The 17,910-nt window shown below is 35.1% G+C and overlaps 1 protein-coding gene across 1 annotated transcript; it reads left to right on the top strand.

Moving 5' to 3' along the window:
• Positions 1-1,262: 1,262 nt before the first annotated feature.
• Positions 1,263-15,240, top strand: LRRD1 (leucine rich repeats and death domain containing 1; the record flags this gene model as incomplete). The annotated part of the gene is made up of 5 exons (XM_082662208.1): positions 1,263-3,209; positions 4,334-4,532; positions 12,010-12,171; positions 14,286-14,403; positions 15,054-15,240. The coding sequence occupies 5 exons, from the start codon at positions 1,263-1,265 to the stop codon at positions 15,238-15,240; spliced, it is 2,613 nt and encodes an 870-aa protein (XP_082518334.1).
• Between the last annotated feature and the right edge of the window lie 2,670 nt (positions 15,241-17,910).

Raw genomic sequence — 17,910 nt, 5'->3', positions numbered from 1 at the left:
AATGAAATATTGCCATTTGCAGCAACATCGTTGGACCTAGAAAATATTATGCTTAATGAAGCAAGTCAGATAAAGACAAATATTATATGGTATCACTGATATGTGGAATCTAAAAAAATAATACAAATGAATATGTATACAAAACAGAAATAGACTCACAGACATCATAAACAAACTTATGGTTACTAAAGGGGAAAGGTGGGGGAAGGGATAAATTAGGAGTATGGGATTAACAGATACAAAGTACTATACATAAAACACATAAGCAACATGGATTTACTGTATCACACAGGGAACTATATTCAATATCTTGGAATAACCTATAATGGAAAAAAATCTGAAAAATATAACTGAATCACTTTGCTGTAACCTGAAACTAATACAATATTGTAAATCAACCATATTTCAATAAATAATAATAATAAAAAGAAGGAGCAGTAAATATAGGGAGTTGTGTAGTCAAGTATTGGAGAACTGAAAAGGTAGAGGGGGAACTGCAGTAACATAGAGATAATAAATACAGGAAGTAGCTACCACACTTAGGGATGATGGAACGAAGGGAAGAGGTTGGGTTATTAAAAACCACAAACTTGGAGGAGGGACCTCCAGAGATGGGATCCAGACCTCTGAAGAAGGGTGCTGCCTAGTTGTGCAGGTTCCTCAAGAGTTAAACAAAAGACTTAAAGTCAGGCGTTAGTCCTTGAAAAGGTTGTTTTACTTCTACTTTTTATAGAAAGCATCCCCTTCTTTAAGGCATTTTACTTCCACCTATTGGAGAACTGTCATAACGCACTGAATTTGTTGGGACAAGATGCTTCAATACCATATGTAAACCTACAATATCCACAATGAGAACGGTACTCTCTGCATGTGGCACGGGGGGGGCCACTGGCTATTCCCTGTCTTCCAAAAATTTGCTGAGTTCTTTCATTCTCTCATGTATCCTTCCTCATTTTCTTTGATCTTTTTTATTCCTTTCTATAATTTTAATGTGGTATCAAGAGTATTGTGATAAATGCATGCAATCAATAAACTATCTTTAGCCAGAAATTATATATAAGTTAATTAGTTATAAATGTATTTTAATAATTATTAAATTACTTATTATAGAATAAAGTTGTATTAAAATTCATTTGTAATTTTAACAGCTTTATTATATCTCTTCACATCATTTGTTTTGTAGGTTCAAAGGAAAAAATTAAACATGAAAATTATAATTGAATTGCAATCTTGTATTGGTATAAAACATATCAGCAAAGAAGATGTCTGAAAAGAAGAGTACTTCAGAAGAGCTAGAGGATCTCACTAGTCAATTTAGGAAAGAATCTAGATCACGGTTAGTAGAGAAATCTGGAATTATTAAAGAAACATCAAACTCTCTAAAGGAAGCTTCTGATGGGACCACTTCCAACCAAATTTGTAAAGTGCGTCCTAGAAAAAATACATTAGGTATATGTGATGATACATCAACATCCTCCTCTGGAAGTAAGTCTAAGAGAAATGAAGAACAAAGGAAAACTCTTCAAGTTTCTGAAACAATTGCTACATATGACAGTTTGCAGTCAAAAAGTGAAATTTCACAAAGTTCATCACTATCAGTAACTAAGATGAGTGCTGAATATCAGGCTTTCGTTGACTCCCTAACTCATGAAACATTAGAAAAAATTAGTCCACAACTCTCTGAAGAAAATCAGAAAGGACTTGGCTTAGGATCAGATAAGTTTACAGTTAACCTCAAAGCCAAGGGTTTACAAGAATTCCCTAAGGACATTTTAAAAATCAAGTATGTAAAATATCTCTATTTAGATGAGAATGAAATCAAAAGTTTTAAAGGGACAGACTCCAGTGATCTGCTAGGACTTGAAATTCTAACCATGCAAGAAAATGGGTTATCATCACTTCCATCTGAAATTCAGTTACTTCATAATTTACAGCTATTAAATGTCAGCCACAACCAAATATCACATATCCCTAAAGAAATATCACAGCTTGGGACTATCAGGCAACTGTTTTTAAATAACAATTGCATTGAGGATTTTCCTTCTGGCTTGGAAAGTCTTGGAAACTTGGAAATTTTAAATTTGGCTAAAAATAAGTTAAGACATATACCAGATACTCTCTCTAGTTTGAAAAACTTGAGGGCTCTCAATCTGGAATATAATCAGTTAACAGTATTTCCTAAAGCTCTGTGCTTCCTTCCAAAGTTAATTTTACTAAACCTTTCTGGAAACCTGATAAACAGTTTGCCAAAAGAAATTAAGGAACTTAAAAATTTAGAAATACTTTTACTTGATCACAATAAACTTACCTTTTTGGCCGTGGAAATTTTTCAGTTGCTCAAAATGAAAGAACTCCAACTGACAGACAATAAATTGGAAGTTATTTCACACAAAATTGAGAATTTTAGGGAACTTAGGATTCTAATACTTGATAAAAATTTATTGAAAGACCTACCAGAGAAAATTTCCCACTGCGTAATGTTGGAATGCCTTAGTCTTAGTGATAATAAGTTAACAGAACTTCCTAAGAACATACATAAGCTTAAAAATTTAAGAAAACTCCATATAAACAGAAATAATATCGTGAAAATACCTGAATATATTTCACATCTTAATAATATGTTCAGCCTAGAATTTTCAGGAAATTTAATCGCAGACTTTCCTATTGAAATAAAAAACTGTAGAAAAATAACTAAAGTTGAATTGAGTTATAATAGAATAATGTATTTTCCACTAGGTTTGTGTGCTTTAGATTCTCTTTATTATTTGGGTTTTAATGGAAATTATATTTCAGAAATACCTGTAGATATATCTTTCAGTAAACAACTGCTTCATTTAGAATTTAATGAAAACAAACTCCTAATATTTTCTGAGCACTTATGTTCTCTTATTAATCTTGAATACCTTGATCTTGGTAAAAACAAAATAAGGAAAATTCAACCATCTATTTCCAATATGGTATCGCTCCGTGTTCTTATTTTATGCTGTAATAAGTTGGAAACTTTCCCCATAGAAGTGTGTACTTTAGAAAATTTGCAAGTACTTGATCTTTCAGAAAACCAAATACAGACTATTCCTTCAGACATCTGTAACTTAAAAGGAATCCTGAAATTAAACATCTCAAGCAATCAATTTATATGTTTTCCTATTGAACTTTGCCAACTTCAATCACTGGAAGTGCTGAATATAAGCCAGATAAATGGGAGAAAGGTAAGAGATGGATATTTAGGACTTTGTGGGGAAGGCATGACTGAAGGGGATCAGAATCTAAGCTGTAGTGTGTGTGTGTGTTTAATTTAGCTGGAATACTTTATTTTGTAAAGGATAGGCTTTTTTTTAAAACCTCAAATGCGGCTTACAAATAAACTTTTCAACACAAGAGTTTTATAGGAAAATATTTCATTAAAATGAAATCCCAAGTAATTAAAGCTGACAATTTTATAGACTTATTTTTATTTCAGTTTAACTGTGAAAGGAGTTTTAAAGTTATGGATGTAATATAATTTAGAACTAAATTTTAATCTCCTTGAAGTTAGGGATTGTCTGTTATGCTTCTTTTATATATAGAAGAACACTGAGCACAATATCCAGTATTCACCTTGTTGTTTGATTATTTCTGAGGGGCCCATATATTCAAAACTCTTTTGTTCACTCATAGAACTTCCTTTATTTCAAACACCACTTGTGATGGCCTTAGTTTTTCTGACGATGCATATTTTTTCTTTGCCTTAGCAGAGTATCTTAATTCCTGTTACTTTGCAATACTTTTCATACTAGGAATTTTCATTTGAGGCTATATTGCCAAACTGTGTGTGTCCATTATAAAGAAATTTACTGAGCACTTACTCAAAATGCATCATGACTGGGAGCATGTATACAAAAAGGATAAAACATATATCATGTCATTTAAAAATCCAAGAAGAACACATAAGGGACTAATAAAAAGTAATGTTAATGAGAGTAGGAGTAAAGAGATCAAATATGGAAGAGAACAGTTTAGAAAGACTTCAGGGCGGAGAAGAAATCAAAGCAGGGTAAGCTTTAGGGATGGAAGAAAGGGATAAGGTGGCAACGAACACTGAGTGTTGGGAGAGTGAGGAAAGTGGTTAGCAAGCCACAGGGTTGAATTGGTAGCACTGGTCAGACTGGGGAAATACCTGCATGCTACACAATTTGTTGTGGGTTTTATTAAGCAAGGGAATCACAAAGACTTTGTGACATAATGAAAATATATCTTTTTTAGGACAAAAAAACTCTCCTTCCATTTTATTTTATTAAAAGTTTTAGTCATAGAAATATTTATTAAAAATATAATTGTTTAACCTTTGTTACAGTTAACAAGACTTCCGGAAGAGCTGTCTAATATGACTCAACTTAAAGGACTTGATATCTCAAATAATGAAATCAGAGAGATGCCAAGAAATATAGGGGAGCTGAGAGGTTTGGTTAGTTTAAATGCATACAACAATCAAATAAGATATCTGCCACCATCTTTTCTATCTTTAAATGCTCTCCAGCAACTAAACTTGAGTGGTGAGTGTCAAGCATAACCAATAAGCATAATAAATTAAGTTGAGTTTTGGTTTCTAGGTTGCAAATTTTGCTGACAAGACAGAATGGCAAACAGTCAACATCATGTATTAAGTGCCAATAGGAAGGAAATGGCTAGTGCAGGTACAGAAAATGAGAGCAAACCATAAGGTCCAGTTCCTTCCCTAAAAGAGGTTATAATCCAGCTGGGGAACCTGCACACATTTTCATTTCTTTTCTGTTTTCTCTGCCTATACCCAGTCATTATTTCTTCCCTTTGTGAACCTGACCTCATCTCTCTCTCTTCACACACCTACCTACACAACCTTAGGTCAGCATTTTCTCTATTTTCCTTCTCTGCTGGCTCCTCGATCCCACTCCTACACCCTACAATACTCTAATACCTTACACTCTTTTACAAAGTAAATCACTTCAATAACAACAACAACAAAAAGTAAATCACTCACTCTAAAAATATCAGAATTCCCAAAGCTAGACTAGTATTTTTCTTAATAATTTTTATTATGAAATATTTCAAACTTACAGAAAAATAATAAACACCTATGTACTTACTCTCAGGTATAAGGAATGCTAACATTTTGTGTTATTTACTTGAGATATTTTTGATTAAGAAATAAAACAGAATTGAAACTTTTTTTGTACTTCTCCCCAAACTAGAAGTAACCAGTGTACTGAAATTGATGTATATCTTTTTTTTTTTGCGGTACGCGGCCTCTGACTGTTGTGGCCTCTCCCGTTGCGGAGCACAGGCTCCGGACGCGCAGGCTCAGCGGCCACAGCTCACGGGCCCAGCCGCTCCGTGGCATGTGGGATCTTCCCGGACCGGGGCACGAGCCCGTGTCCCCTGCATCGGCAGGTGGACTCTCAACCACTGCACCACCAGGGAAGCCCGATGTTTATCTTTTAAAAATAGAAGTGAAACTTCTTTTGTACTTCTCCCCAAACTAGAAGTAACCAATGTACTGAAATGGATGTATATCTTTTTTCTATCTATGTTTTTATACATATATATATCCATAACAAAATAACATTATTTAGAGTTTTAAATTTTATTATATCTTATACTATATGGTATGTAATTTACAATTCTGTAACTTGCTTTTTCATTTGTCATATTTCTAAAGTTAATCCATGTCAATGTATACATAGACCTATTTCATTCATTTTAAATGTTGCATAATATGTATAATATTCAATTACATGGTTAAACAACAATTAATCCATTATCCTGTTGATAGACAATTAGGTTGCTTCCAATTTGTTTGCTACTATAAATATCCCTGTACATGTTCCTAGTATACATCTGCTTGAGTTTTTCGAAGTGCATATAGCTGTAAGTAGAATCACTGGATCAGAGGTTATGTACATCTTCAACTTTACCAGATATGAGGAAATTTATGCCCATAGTGGTTGTACCAGCTAATCTCATAAACAGCTGGGTTTCTAAAATTATATCTTTCAGTTGAAAGTAGCACTTATAACCAGAGCCCTGCACCTTCTTAAATTTAGAGGATTTCTAGATTAAAAACAAACTCATCTTTTGGGTGCACTAGTACCAGTAGTACAGTAAAACCTACAGTAAATATATCAATACTTAGATATAATGCAACTGGCATTTGTTTCCTGAATCCCCAGAACCCCTAGTAAGCTGGCTATGTAGGTATACATCAGTTTGTGATCACTTGCAATAAGGTACAATAACTCAGCCCTGCAATTTAAGTTTTTGGTCCCACTTTTGTATTTTGGCAAAGTTTCACTGTTTTTTAGGGAGGTTATCTATTTTGTCCAAGTGTAGGACACGCTTCACTCAGCTACTATTTGTGCATAAAAAAAAAAAGGCTGACCAGAGTCTTCTGACCCACTGGAGAACACAACTACCAATAGAAAGCACAGTTCTCTCGAGGTTTTCTAGTACAAGAATCAAGACAAAATAGGAAGATCACAGACTTTTCTGCAAGCTTAGCCAGTTCTCTGTTAGTCCCTATCAGAATTAGAAAAGTGTATCAGTCAGGATCCAGAAACCACACCTTGGTTAATTACTAAGTAAAATCTTCTTAACTGTTTAACTAAAAGGGTAAAGAGAGAATCCTAAGGTTATCACAAAAGTAGCAATGGCAGGAAGCAATAACCGTCTTATGGCTAAGGGAATAAAATGAAGAATTTGGAATTATTAAAACTTATAAGTTTGGAAGAGGGGTCACGCAGTGGTGAAACTCGGAAGTCTGAGGATGAAGTACTGCTTGCCTGGTGCTTGTTCCTCTGAGCTTGGGGATGGTAAGTGTGTGTTTGTGTAGGGGTGTGTGTGTGAGAGAGAGAGAGAGAAAGAGAGAGAGAGAGAGAGAGAGAGGAGCTAGTTCTGCAAGTGTTGGGAAAACTGCAAACTGCATTCACCTGTTATATGGGCTGGAACTGCTGCCGGTGGGGTAAAAGAGTGTTGCTGGTGTGACACTCAAGGAAAAACAGTCAAGGAGCCCACGAGATGGGTTTGGATCTAAGAGATCCAAAGTATGGACTAGTATTTTCTAGTCCATACCCATCTAGTCCAAACCCATCCAAGAGATGGGTTTGGATCTAAGAGATAATCGCTACACAACTGGCATGCCCACGGTCTCCAGCTTTCCTTGCCAGATTTGAAGTTATAATCTGTTTCCTCCATTCATGAAACGAAGCTAACAGGAATACCCACGTCATAGATTTGGACTGAATGAGACTTTGAAAGCTGGTAGCATCTTCATTATTCAGACAAAAGACATTTATATACAGTCTTGAGAATTAGTCCCCTCTGTCACTAACGCTAGTGGATTTAGGAAGATAACCACTTTGAACCTCAGTTTTTCCATCAGCAAGATAGGAAAGCTATAACTTCTGTTTGTTCATAGAATCGTGGAAATATAAGTTAAAACTTATGAAAATATTTTGATAAATGTGAGACATTATACCAGTGAACAGGATTTATAGATTAATTCCTTGCTTTCCTCAAAGCACAGACTTTGAAGTAGGACATTATTTAGAATTCTAACTCCATCATTCACATCAGCTAGATTATCCAATTTGCTGGTATAGTAATGTTCCCAGTACTCTATAATCTTTTATTTCTGTAGAATCAGTAGTAATGTTCCCATTTTCATTTCTGATTTTAGTAATTTGAGTCTTGCTTCTTTTTTCTTAGTCCATTGAGCTAAAGCTAATGGACTAAAGCTAATTTGTCAATTTTGTTGATCTTTTCAAAGAACCAACTTTTGCTTTTGTTGATTCTATTGTTTTTCTATTCTCTATTTCATTTATATCTGCTCTAATCTTTATTGTTTCCTCCTTCTGATAGTTTTGGATTAATTTGCTTATCTTTTTCTAGTTCATTTAGGTGTAAAGTTATTAATGTGAGATATTTCTTCTTTTTCAGCTATAAATTTCATCCTAAGCACTGCTTCTGTTGCATCCATAATTTTTGGTTATCGTTTTCATTTTCATTCATCTCTTTGTATTTTATAATTTCCTTTTTGATTCCATCTTTGACACATTGGTTGCTTAAAAGTATGCTGTTTAACTCTGTAAATTTTCCAGTTTTCCTTCTATTATTTTTCATAGTTTCATTCCATTGTGGTCAAAGAAGATATATTGTATGACTTTTTTCAGTCAATTTTAATTTATTGAGACTTGTCTTGTGGCTTAATATATGGTCTATCATGGAGAATGTTCTATGTGCACTTGAGAAAAATGTGTATTCTGCTGTTGGAGTGTTCTATGTATGTCTGTTAGGTTTAGTTGCTTTATAGTGTTGTTCAAGTGCCCTATTTCCTTACTGACCTTTTGTCTAAATGTTCTATCCATTATTGAAAGTGAGGTATTATAGTCTCCATCTATTACTGTAGAACCACTTGTTGCTTCCTTCAATTCTGTCAATATTTGTCTAATATGCTTTGGGGTTTTGCTGTTAGGTATGTATATACTTATAACTGTTATATCTTCTTAATGTAATGATCCTTTTAAAAATATATACTGTCCTTTGTCCTTTATAACAGTTTTTGACTTAAAGTCTATGTTATCTGATATTAGTAAAACCACCCCAACTCTTTGGTTAGTATTTGCATGGATATCTTCTTCTGTCCTTCAATACCTGGAGCCATAAAAGAAAATACTACTTTCCCAGTCTTTGCAGCTTAGCTCTATGCTGGGGCACTTCAATGCTAAGTCAGGCCACCTATGACTCTGCCTTAGCCTTCTTCGCCTGATTGTGTGAAGCCCAAAAATCCACCACAGGCACAAACCTAGGATTCTCTCAGTTCTCTTCTGTGCATGTGTTCAGTCCTAGATATGCTTACTGTACTCCATTTCCCCCAGGATACACCATGGCCCTTCTCAGCCCTTATTCCCCCAAGAAACTCCCTCTTCAGCCTCCTCCTTCCTGGGCTTTTGGATCTGTTTGCTGCTTTCCCTGTCTGCTGTTCCTTGCCCCAGGTAGGCTCAGACATGTGTGTCTTTACATGTGACAACAACTTGCCATTCAGGAAGGCAGCTCCATCCTGAGTCGGGGGAGCAAAACAAAAGTCAGTCTCTGTGTCAATCCCTCGGGGAATCAGCAGACAGGTCAAAATGCAAAGCCTCAGTATTAAAAGAACAAGGTCCATGTTGGCTTTCTGGCACCAGCAAGCTGCACCAGGAATGCAGGCTGCCCTCCCCACAGCTGTTGCTGCCATGCTGGGAAATGGAGGGTGGTATGGAGACGAGTGAAAAAGCCACAGTGCTCTCTTACCAAAATTCTCCTGCCTTTTTCTTCATTGAGCAGTATCCTAGTAACCGTAAAATTCTGGATTAAGTTCCAGAATTCTGAGAAAGCTGATTCTATCAGCCCTTTCCAGCTTTTGATTGTTTCAATTGGAGGGGCTGATATTTTGAGAGGCCTACTCTGAATTTTCTGTGGCATTCATTCCAGGTGTGTTTTTCATGTTTATTTATACTGCTTGGATTTTGCTGTTTCTGGTCTATATATTCATGTATTTTACTACATTGGGGGACTTTTTTTAACTGTTATTCCTTCAAAATTTTTTTCTTCGTCATTTTCTTTCTCTACTCCAATTTCCTTTACGTGTTGTCCTACAAATCCCTAAAGTGCTCTCCCTCTCTCCGTGTGTGTGTGTGTGTGGTGTACACAGAGCTTTCAGCATCTCATATTGATCTGCCTTCAAGTTTACTGACTTGTCTATCATTTCTATCCTATTGTTGTCTCTCCAATTAATTTTTAATTTCAGATACTGAAATTTTCAGTTCTAGTATTTCCATTTTTCCTTTTTTATAGTTTATACTTCTCCTCCAAGATTTCCTTTTTTTTTTTTTTTCTCGGTACGCGGGCCTCTCACTGTTGTGGTCTCTCCCGTTGCGGAGCACAGGCTCCGGACGCGCAGGCTCAGCAACCATGGCTCACGGGCCTAGCCGGTCGGCGGCATGTGGGATCTTCCCGGGGCACGAACCCGTGTCCCCTGCATCGGCAGGCGGACTCTCAACCACTGCGCCACCAGGGAAGCCCCAAGATTTCCTATTTTTTTCATTCATTATAAGAATATCTTTCTTTACATTCTTGAACATCATTGTATTAGCTGCTTTAAAATTCTTATATGTTGACTACAGCAATTGAGTTGTATTTTTCTCTTGGGAGTGAGCCACATTTTCTTTTTTCTCTGTTTTGAATCGTGAACTCTATAATCAATTCTGTTTCTCTCCAATGTTGATATTTGTTTTTGTTGCTATTGTTGCTTCATCAGGCACTTAAGTTGCTGGACTAAAAATACAAACTCCTTCCCTGCAAATGGCAGCTCCTTAGATCTCAGTTCAGTACTTTTAGCCATTAGCTGTTATATCAGTTTTCTATGGGTATGTGACAAGTTTCCACAAACTTTCGCTTCTTAAATTAATAAAATATTTATTTCACACAGTTTCTGAGGGTCAGGAACCCAGGAGGTGTTTAGCTGACTTGTTCTATCTCAGAGTCTTGTATGAGATTGCAGCCAACCTGTTGGCTGGTGCTGCAGCCAGGCTTGATTAGGGCTGGTGGATTTGCTTCAAAGCTTATTTATGTGGCTGCTGGCAGCAGGCTTTAGTCCCTTGCCATATGAGCCTCTTTATGACATGGCAACTGGTTTTCCCCAGAGCTAGTGATATCAGGGAGTGAGACAGAATATACTTAAGTCAGAAGCAGCACACACTCCAAGAAGCAGTGAGCAAGAAGTTATCACAGTTTTACTTTTTATGTCAGGTTTATATTAGATTAAGGTGGGTTTTTTTTAAAGATCAAAAAACATTTTTTTTAAGATTTTTTTTTGATGTGGACCATTTTAAAAGTCTTTATTGAATTTGTTATAATATTGCTTCTGTTTTTATGTTTTGGTTTTTTGGCCGTGAGTCATGTGGGATCGTAGCTCCCTGATCAGGGATCAAACCTGCACCCCCTGCATTGGAAGGTGAAGTCTTAACCACTGGACTGCCAGGGAAGTCCCACAGATTTGAAAAAAATTTGAAAAAAAATATATTTAGGGAAGTTGGAGCTTAATCTTCACTCCTTGAGGGTGGACCAGACTTCGTAACTCAGTTCTAAAGAATAGAGTATGGAATGGAGAAAATCAAAACATTACATTAGAGAAACCTGGAAGACACTATTTTAGCCAAGGGATAACGTTTAACATGCTAGTGGTGTCTTGTGGATGTCAGGTATCTCTGGTGTGATGAGAGCACTTCACCTCTGTGGTATTCTTTCCAAAAACCCATAACCCCCGTCTATTCATGAAAAAATATACCAGATAAACTCATATTAAGGAATATTCTACAAAATACCTAACTTGTACTACTCAAAACCATCAAGATCGTGAAAAACAAGGACAGGCTGAGGAACTGTCACAGACCAGAAGACATAACTGTATGCAGTGTGCTATCCTGGAATGGATACTGGAACAGAAAAAGGACACTGATGGAAAATATAATGAAATTCAAAAATGTCCAAAGCTTATTTAATAGTAATGTGCCAATGTTAAAGTTTCTTCGATTTAAAAATGTAATACAATAATGTGAGATGATAACATCAGGGAAAACTAAAACTAGATGAAGAGTATACAGGAACTCTACAATTTCTGCAACTTTTCTGTAAATCTGAAATTATTGCAAACAAAGTTTATTAAAAAAATTACCATCTCACTTACTCTGTAAAGTCCTTTCCTGCATTATAAGAGGAAAGCCTCCTTCTCATTTTGTCATTCTCTATGAGAAAAAGGAATCATTGCTCTGTTTCTATACTTTCTCCTTTTCATTCCTAGCAAGTGGACAACAGTAAGAACTTATGTTTTGCCAGCATTGTGAGGCTCCTCTGATACTTTGTCAGTGAGACACAGTAGATGCCCTTTACATAGTTGTTATTTGTCTCTATAGTTTTCTTTTACAGAAGGATATAATTCAATTGTAATTTTTTTTCTACTAGGAAATAATCTGACAGCTCTGCCTAGTGGTATCTACAAGCTTTTTTCACTGAAGGAGATAAATTTTGATGATAACCCTTTGCTGAGACCTCCAGTGGAAATCTGTAAAGGAAAACAATTGTGTACTATTGCATGCTATCTACAGAGGGCAGATGAGAGAGATGGTAGGTGATGAGTGATTGGCTAGCTTACAAATCATTTTCTGGCATCTATAAATTAACAAATAGTTTGCTTTAATCAGAGGCTTTCAATCTGGCAGAGACTTTCAAATATTTATCATCTACCCTTTCCTGAAGGCTAGGAGTTTATTTTGGTAATTTTGATTATTTAATCTGGGTCTACACAATTTGAACCATTGAAAACAGGTAAATTTAAGTCACAGGTGAGCTGCTTCCCACCTACTGGCCTCAATGTACTTCAAGAGATTTTTCATCATGGTTGTGGCCAAACTCAGAGAATCTACATACAGATTTTTTCATCAGTTCTGATCACCATATGTAGTTGTTCTAAAAGTTGTATTTTGCCTTGAAGGAAGTTCATAGATCCTTTACATTGATGCCAGTCAGTTCTTGGCTCATTATGATCACCTGTCTGTAATCTTTGGGCAGTCTTCATTCCTTCTGTTCTTAAGAGCTCCTTTGGTTGTTCCTGATTACTTCAGAGAGCGGGTCCATTTTCTTTAAATGCCCTTTCACCGGACCAGATGGAGACTGGTTTCTCCAAGCCTTTGGGATGGAAGTTTCACTATCCAGTTCTTTCCCTGGGTTTGGGTTCCCAACAACTAACCTTTTTTCTGGGACTCTAACTTTGCCGCTCATTGTCAATCCTCAGAGTAGATTCATATTTTGGTCCTCCAATTTAATGCCGTATTTAAGTATTAAATCAATTTAATGATCCAGATTTGGGGAAAGAGAATATATACAACTATCAGGACCCTGTCTATGTAATCAGGAGGCTTATATCATCATAATCTTATAATCTATTGAGACGGTCACTAAAAATGTACAGTCCTCTGTAAGCCACAATATGTATGGCTACCATTCAGAAGCTTTTGCAAGATGTGGGCCTCACGGATGGAAGGAACCTAAGCAATAAAAAGTCACTGTAGGTGTTTTCTCTAACTTGCTAGGCAAGTTGGTTCTGCTAATTATCATTAAAAAGGGGATATTTAATGGTAACTTTATTTTTATAAAACAAAGCTTTTAGGGGTTTCCAAGGATCTATAAAGTATTCCTGTTAGGTAACAGTACTTTAGAGAAGGTCTGTAAAGTTACATGATTGAACTTCCTTGTTAAAATTCTGTTACTCAAGTTCCTGAGGAAGGAAGATTCATGTGGTTCTAGCCTCTTTGGGGAAAGTTCAACGGGCAATGACAACAGATGAAAGTCAGCAAAAACAAGAGAATCCAAGCCATTTATCGCCTTTCTTTATTCCCACGGGGCCTTCATACTGCAGGCTTGGCACCGAGAGAAATTGGAAAGGAAGTCATCATAGGAGATGTTAATTCTGCAATTAACAAAGAACATGGGGTCTCTTCCTTAAAATTTCACTTAGGAGATTGGATTTTCAATTATCTCATTAGCATAAAATCTAGCCTGAGGGATTAATGGTATGGATAAAAATTTTAAAACAGAAAGCATAGAACAGATTTGAGATGATTACAGAGGAGTGGCAGATGACTGGTTCTTGAAAATTCTCAAATTACCTTGGTTAACAAAAAGTGGATCTAAAAAAAAATGGATCTAGTTCAAATTACCTAGAAGCTTTTTTATAAACTAAAAATACTCTACTTATATCTAAGCCAACATTCATTAAATAAGTGATGTGAATATAAAATAAGCATATATATATATATATATATATATATATATATATATATATATATATATACCATATTTATAGTAGATTTGAACTTGGTTTCTCAGGATGGTACCCAAAGGAGCATATTAAAAAGTCAGAATTGAAGGAAGGAGCTAAATTCATTTCAAATCCTGAAAGAATTAAAGGGTTTGATGATCACCTTGAAGTTGCTTATAATATCCTTTTAAATAGACATTTTATATTATTTATGTTTAGGGTTATTCAGATTTTAGAAGAAATGGAATAAATGGTTCAAATTTCAGTTTGTGTGTTAGAGCTGCACTTTAGTTTTCAATCTTATTTGATATGTACATCTTATAGCAGCACAGAAGTAAAAAACCTAGCTATAATATTAACTCAGAATAGAGTATGTTTTTCAAAAGAGATGACCTAAATTTTCTTTTATGTTCAAATGTAGAGAAAATCTTAGCAAAGATCTTCAAGATAGTTGCCAACAATATTACTGAAACAAATTTTCAATTTTTGTGTCAAAAACTAAACCTGGCAATCACAGAAACTGATAAGTCTACAATGAGGTATGTATGAATGACAACATGTAGTATAAGCTTATTCTCATGTTCTGATTTATATCATATTGATATTACACGGTTTTGAAACATTCATATTAACATGAACTCTAATTTGCTGTAAAAGACTGATTTTAGTTTATTATATATTTGAGATCCATATGGGTATAGTAGTTTTAAGCAAGTACTCTGAGGATAGACTGCTTGGCTTTAAATCCCAAATAGTTTTGTGATCCTGGATAAGTCCCCTAACTTACCTGTGCCTCAGTTTCTTTACTGGTAAAATGGATAGACTTATCTAAGAGAGCTGTCATGAGATCAAGTTATAAAGCATGTAGCATTGTAGCAGTAATATACTGGTTTATAGTAAACAGTCCACAATTATTTTGAGGTCTTGAGTAAATCTCTCTTAGAATCAAATGTTAATTGAATTGTTGATTTTCTTCAAGGAAACAAGGGATGGCATGGGACTAACATTCACTTACTATGTATGTGCCAAACTCTGTGCTAAATTTTTATATAGACTATCTTCACCAATTAATTTAATCCTCACTTCACTCTGGTAAACTAGTTTGAAAACCTAGATATATAATACTGATGTAGTTTAAAACAGTGTTCTTAATTGATAATTAAAATAATTATTATTTCAAAATTTTCAGCACTGTTTCATTAAGTGAGAGAGTCCACCGAACACTTGATAAGTGGAAAACGGAAAATAACAACTTGTCAGTAACCACTGCTGCTCTAAGAGACCAACTAACTCGGGCACTAACTATGATAGGAACATATGGAATTATGGACAAAATAACAGCTTTAAAACTTTTTACATGTGCAGTTAAATTCTGAACAGTGTATCCAGAATAAGAACTGAGAACTTATGATGCACTTATATAATTGAAACTGGATACAAGAGAATTGCACATCATGTTTCTTTTCATGTATTCCTAAGAGATGATGACAATTTACGGCTACCACTCTAGTGTCATCATAATAAAATATTACAGACACCATTTTATGTATTTATTCTGTTGCCTCTCTACCCTTCCTTCAGAGATACAGATATAAAGAAGCTGTTCTTAAGCTAATATAAATCCTTAGGCACTCTTATCCCTACTGGAAAAAGTTTAAAAATAGAGGAGGATTGGAGGCATAGGCATTATACTTGTCAACCAATATTTCACGTTGCACTTCCAAAACAACAACAAAGACAATAAAATAATATGGTGCTTAAATCCAACCTGCAAGATTAAGTCCTTTGTTTAATTTGGTCTCACATCACAAAGTTTCTGTATCTTTTAAGTAGAAAGTTATAAAGTTAACAAAAACTGCACTATGTCTAGAATATTCTTAAATCACTCGGAAACCCAATACACTAGTTTAAGTGAGTGAAAAGTGAAGAATCCAGAAGTATCATTAGTTTCACACGTGGCTGGTGTGATGGTTAATGTTCTCAGCTGGCGGCAAGGTACTTCCATAGAACATTGAAATGGGAAGGATCTTGGAAACTATCATTTTACAAATAAGAAAATTAAGACCTAGAATAACTAAGTGATATAAACCAGGTTCTCTACCCTTCGTTCAGAGATACAGATATAAAGACCAGAAAATTTTCTAGGGGTAACTTTGGTCTGAAGAGAGAAAGAGAGAGAGAGAGAGAGAGAAAGCTGGATAACATCAGAACAATGAAAGCACTTTCATTGTGCCCAGCTCTTATCGTCTCTTGCCATATTGCTACAACAGCCTTTTAAACGGATGTCCTATCCTATAGACTCACCCAAACCATACTGTATTTTGCTGCCAGATTTATCTTTTAAAAACACAGATCTAACCATATCAACCTCCAGATCAAAATTTAAAATTATTTCTTTTATAGCCTAGATCACTCCATTCTTTCCCCGTTATTCTCCAGTCAAGCCAAGCTTTTCGAAACTCCTCAAATATGCTATGAAGTCTCATTCTCTCGTTTGCCTTTACTCTTATTTCTGCATGGAACATGTTCTCCTTTTCTCTGAATACCTACCTCTCCTGGCTAATTTCCATGCATCTTCCCTAAGACTTAGCCCAGATCATATCCTCTCCCCTCTCCCTGAGATCAAATCTTGGAACAAAAATAAGATTTGCAATGTAATTACAAAAATATCTAGAAAATAATGGTTATGAGAACTTATTTCTTTAATTATTATGCTATACATATATTATACAATAATATTCATAACAATAGTAATGAAAGAATAAAAGCAATTTGAAATAATTAAGCATATACTAGAGCAAAACATGACTCAAAGACCAAATATATTAAATCTATGACAGGTGAAATTTAAATCTCTAATATAGCAGCCATATTAAATACTGTAGTTAACTGTGTGTTCATGTTGGTACATGATAGAATCTGCCACTTTGCAATTGGACTTCCTCCTCTCCTATTTTTGATGAACTTGATATTATATCAATATCTTGGAAACTGATGTCTAGATCCTGAAAGATTTCCCATAAAATATTTTTTGTATAGTTACATTTTGTTTTTTAATCGGTCTGACAATTTTAGCTTTTTGATTTGAGTATCTATTTCCATTTAATTACTGATATTTTGGAGTGGGTTTTTAAGATATATTCACATGCCATAACAGTCATCTTTTATTTTTAACAGTCATCCTTTTAAAGTGTATAATTAGTTGAGTTGTGTACCTTTCACCACCGTCTAATTCCAGAATATTTTCATCACTTCAGAAAGAAACCCCAGGACCATTAGCAGTCACTCTCCATTTTCCCTTCCCCCTGGCCCCTGGCAACTAATAATCTGCTTTCTGTCTCTATGGATTTGCCTACTCTAGATGTTTCATATAAATGGAATCATATAATACATGACCTCTTGTTGGAGCATGCATCAATATTTTATTCCATTTTATGGCTGAATAATGTTCTATTGTATTCTGTTTATCCATCAGTTGATGGAAATTTGGGTTGTTTCCACGTTTTAGTTGCTACGAACATTCATTTACAAGTTTTTGTTTAAACATCTTTAAAAAATTATTTTGGGTGTATAACTAGAAGTGGAATTCCTGGGTCATATGATAACTCTATGTTTAACTTTTTGAGGAACCATCAAATGGTTTTCCACAGTGGCAGAACCCATTTCTATTCCCATCAGCAATATATGAGGGTTTCAATCTCTTCACATCCTCTCCAACACTTGTTATTTTCATTAAAATTTTGTTTTTTATTATACACATCCCATGACATGGTATCTCATCGTGATTTTTTTTTCACTGACAAGAACTTTTATTTCTTTTTAATGACATTAAACACAACTGCTACAAGGGGAAAAACATGGTAAAGAGGAGGCACCAAACTTCAGTTTCATAATTGATCCTGACAACAATCAAAGTAAATTGGGGTCCACATTAGATGCAAAACTACAGGTTATTTCAGGCTCTTTACTTACAAGTAAACTATGCAAACAGCACATTCATACTCTGTATTGTCAAGATCCCTGTGGCGAGAAGGTCATCACAGATG

Source organism: Grampus griseus (assembly GCF_964374135.1).
Source record: "Grampus griseus genome assembly, chromosome: 9".
In the NCBI taxonomy this organism is placed as follows: domain Eukaryota; kingdom Metazoa; phylum Chordata; class Mammalia; order Artiodactyla; family Delphinidae; genus Grampus; species Grampus griseus.
This window is presented reverse-complemented; position numbering and strand designations above follow the sequence as displayed.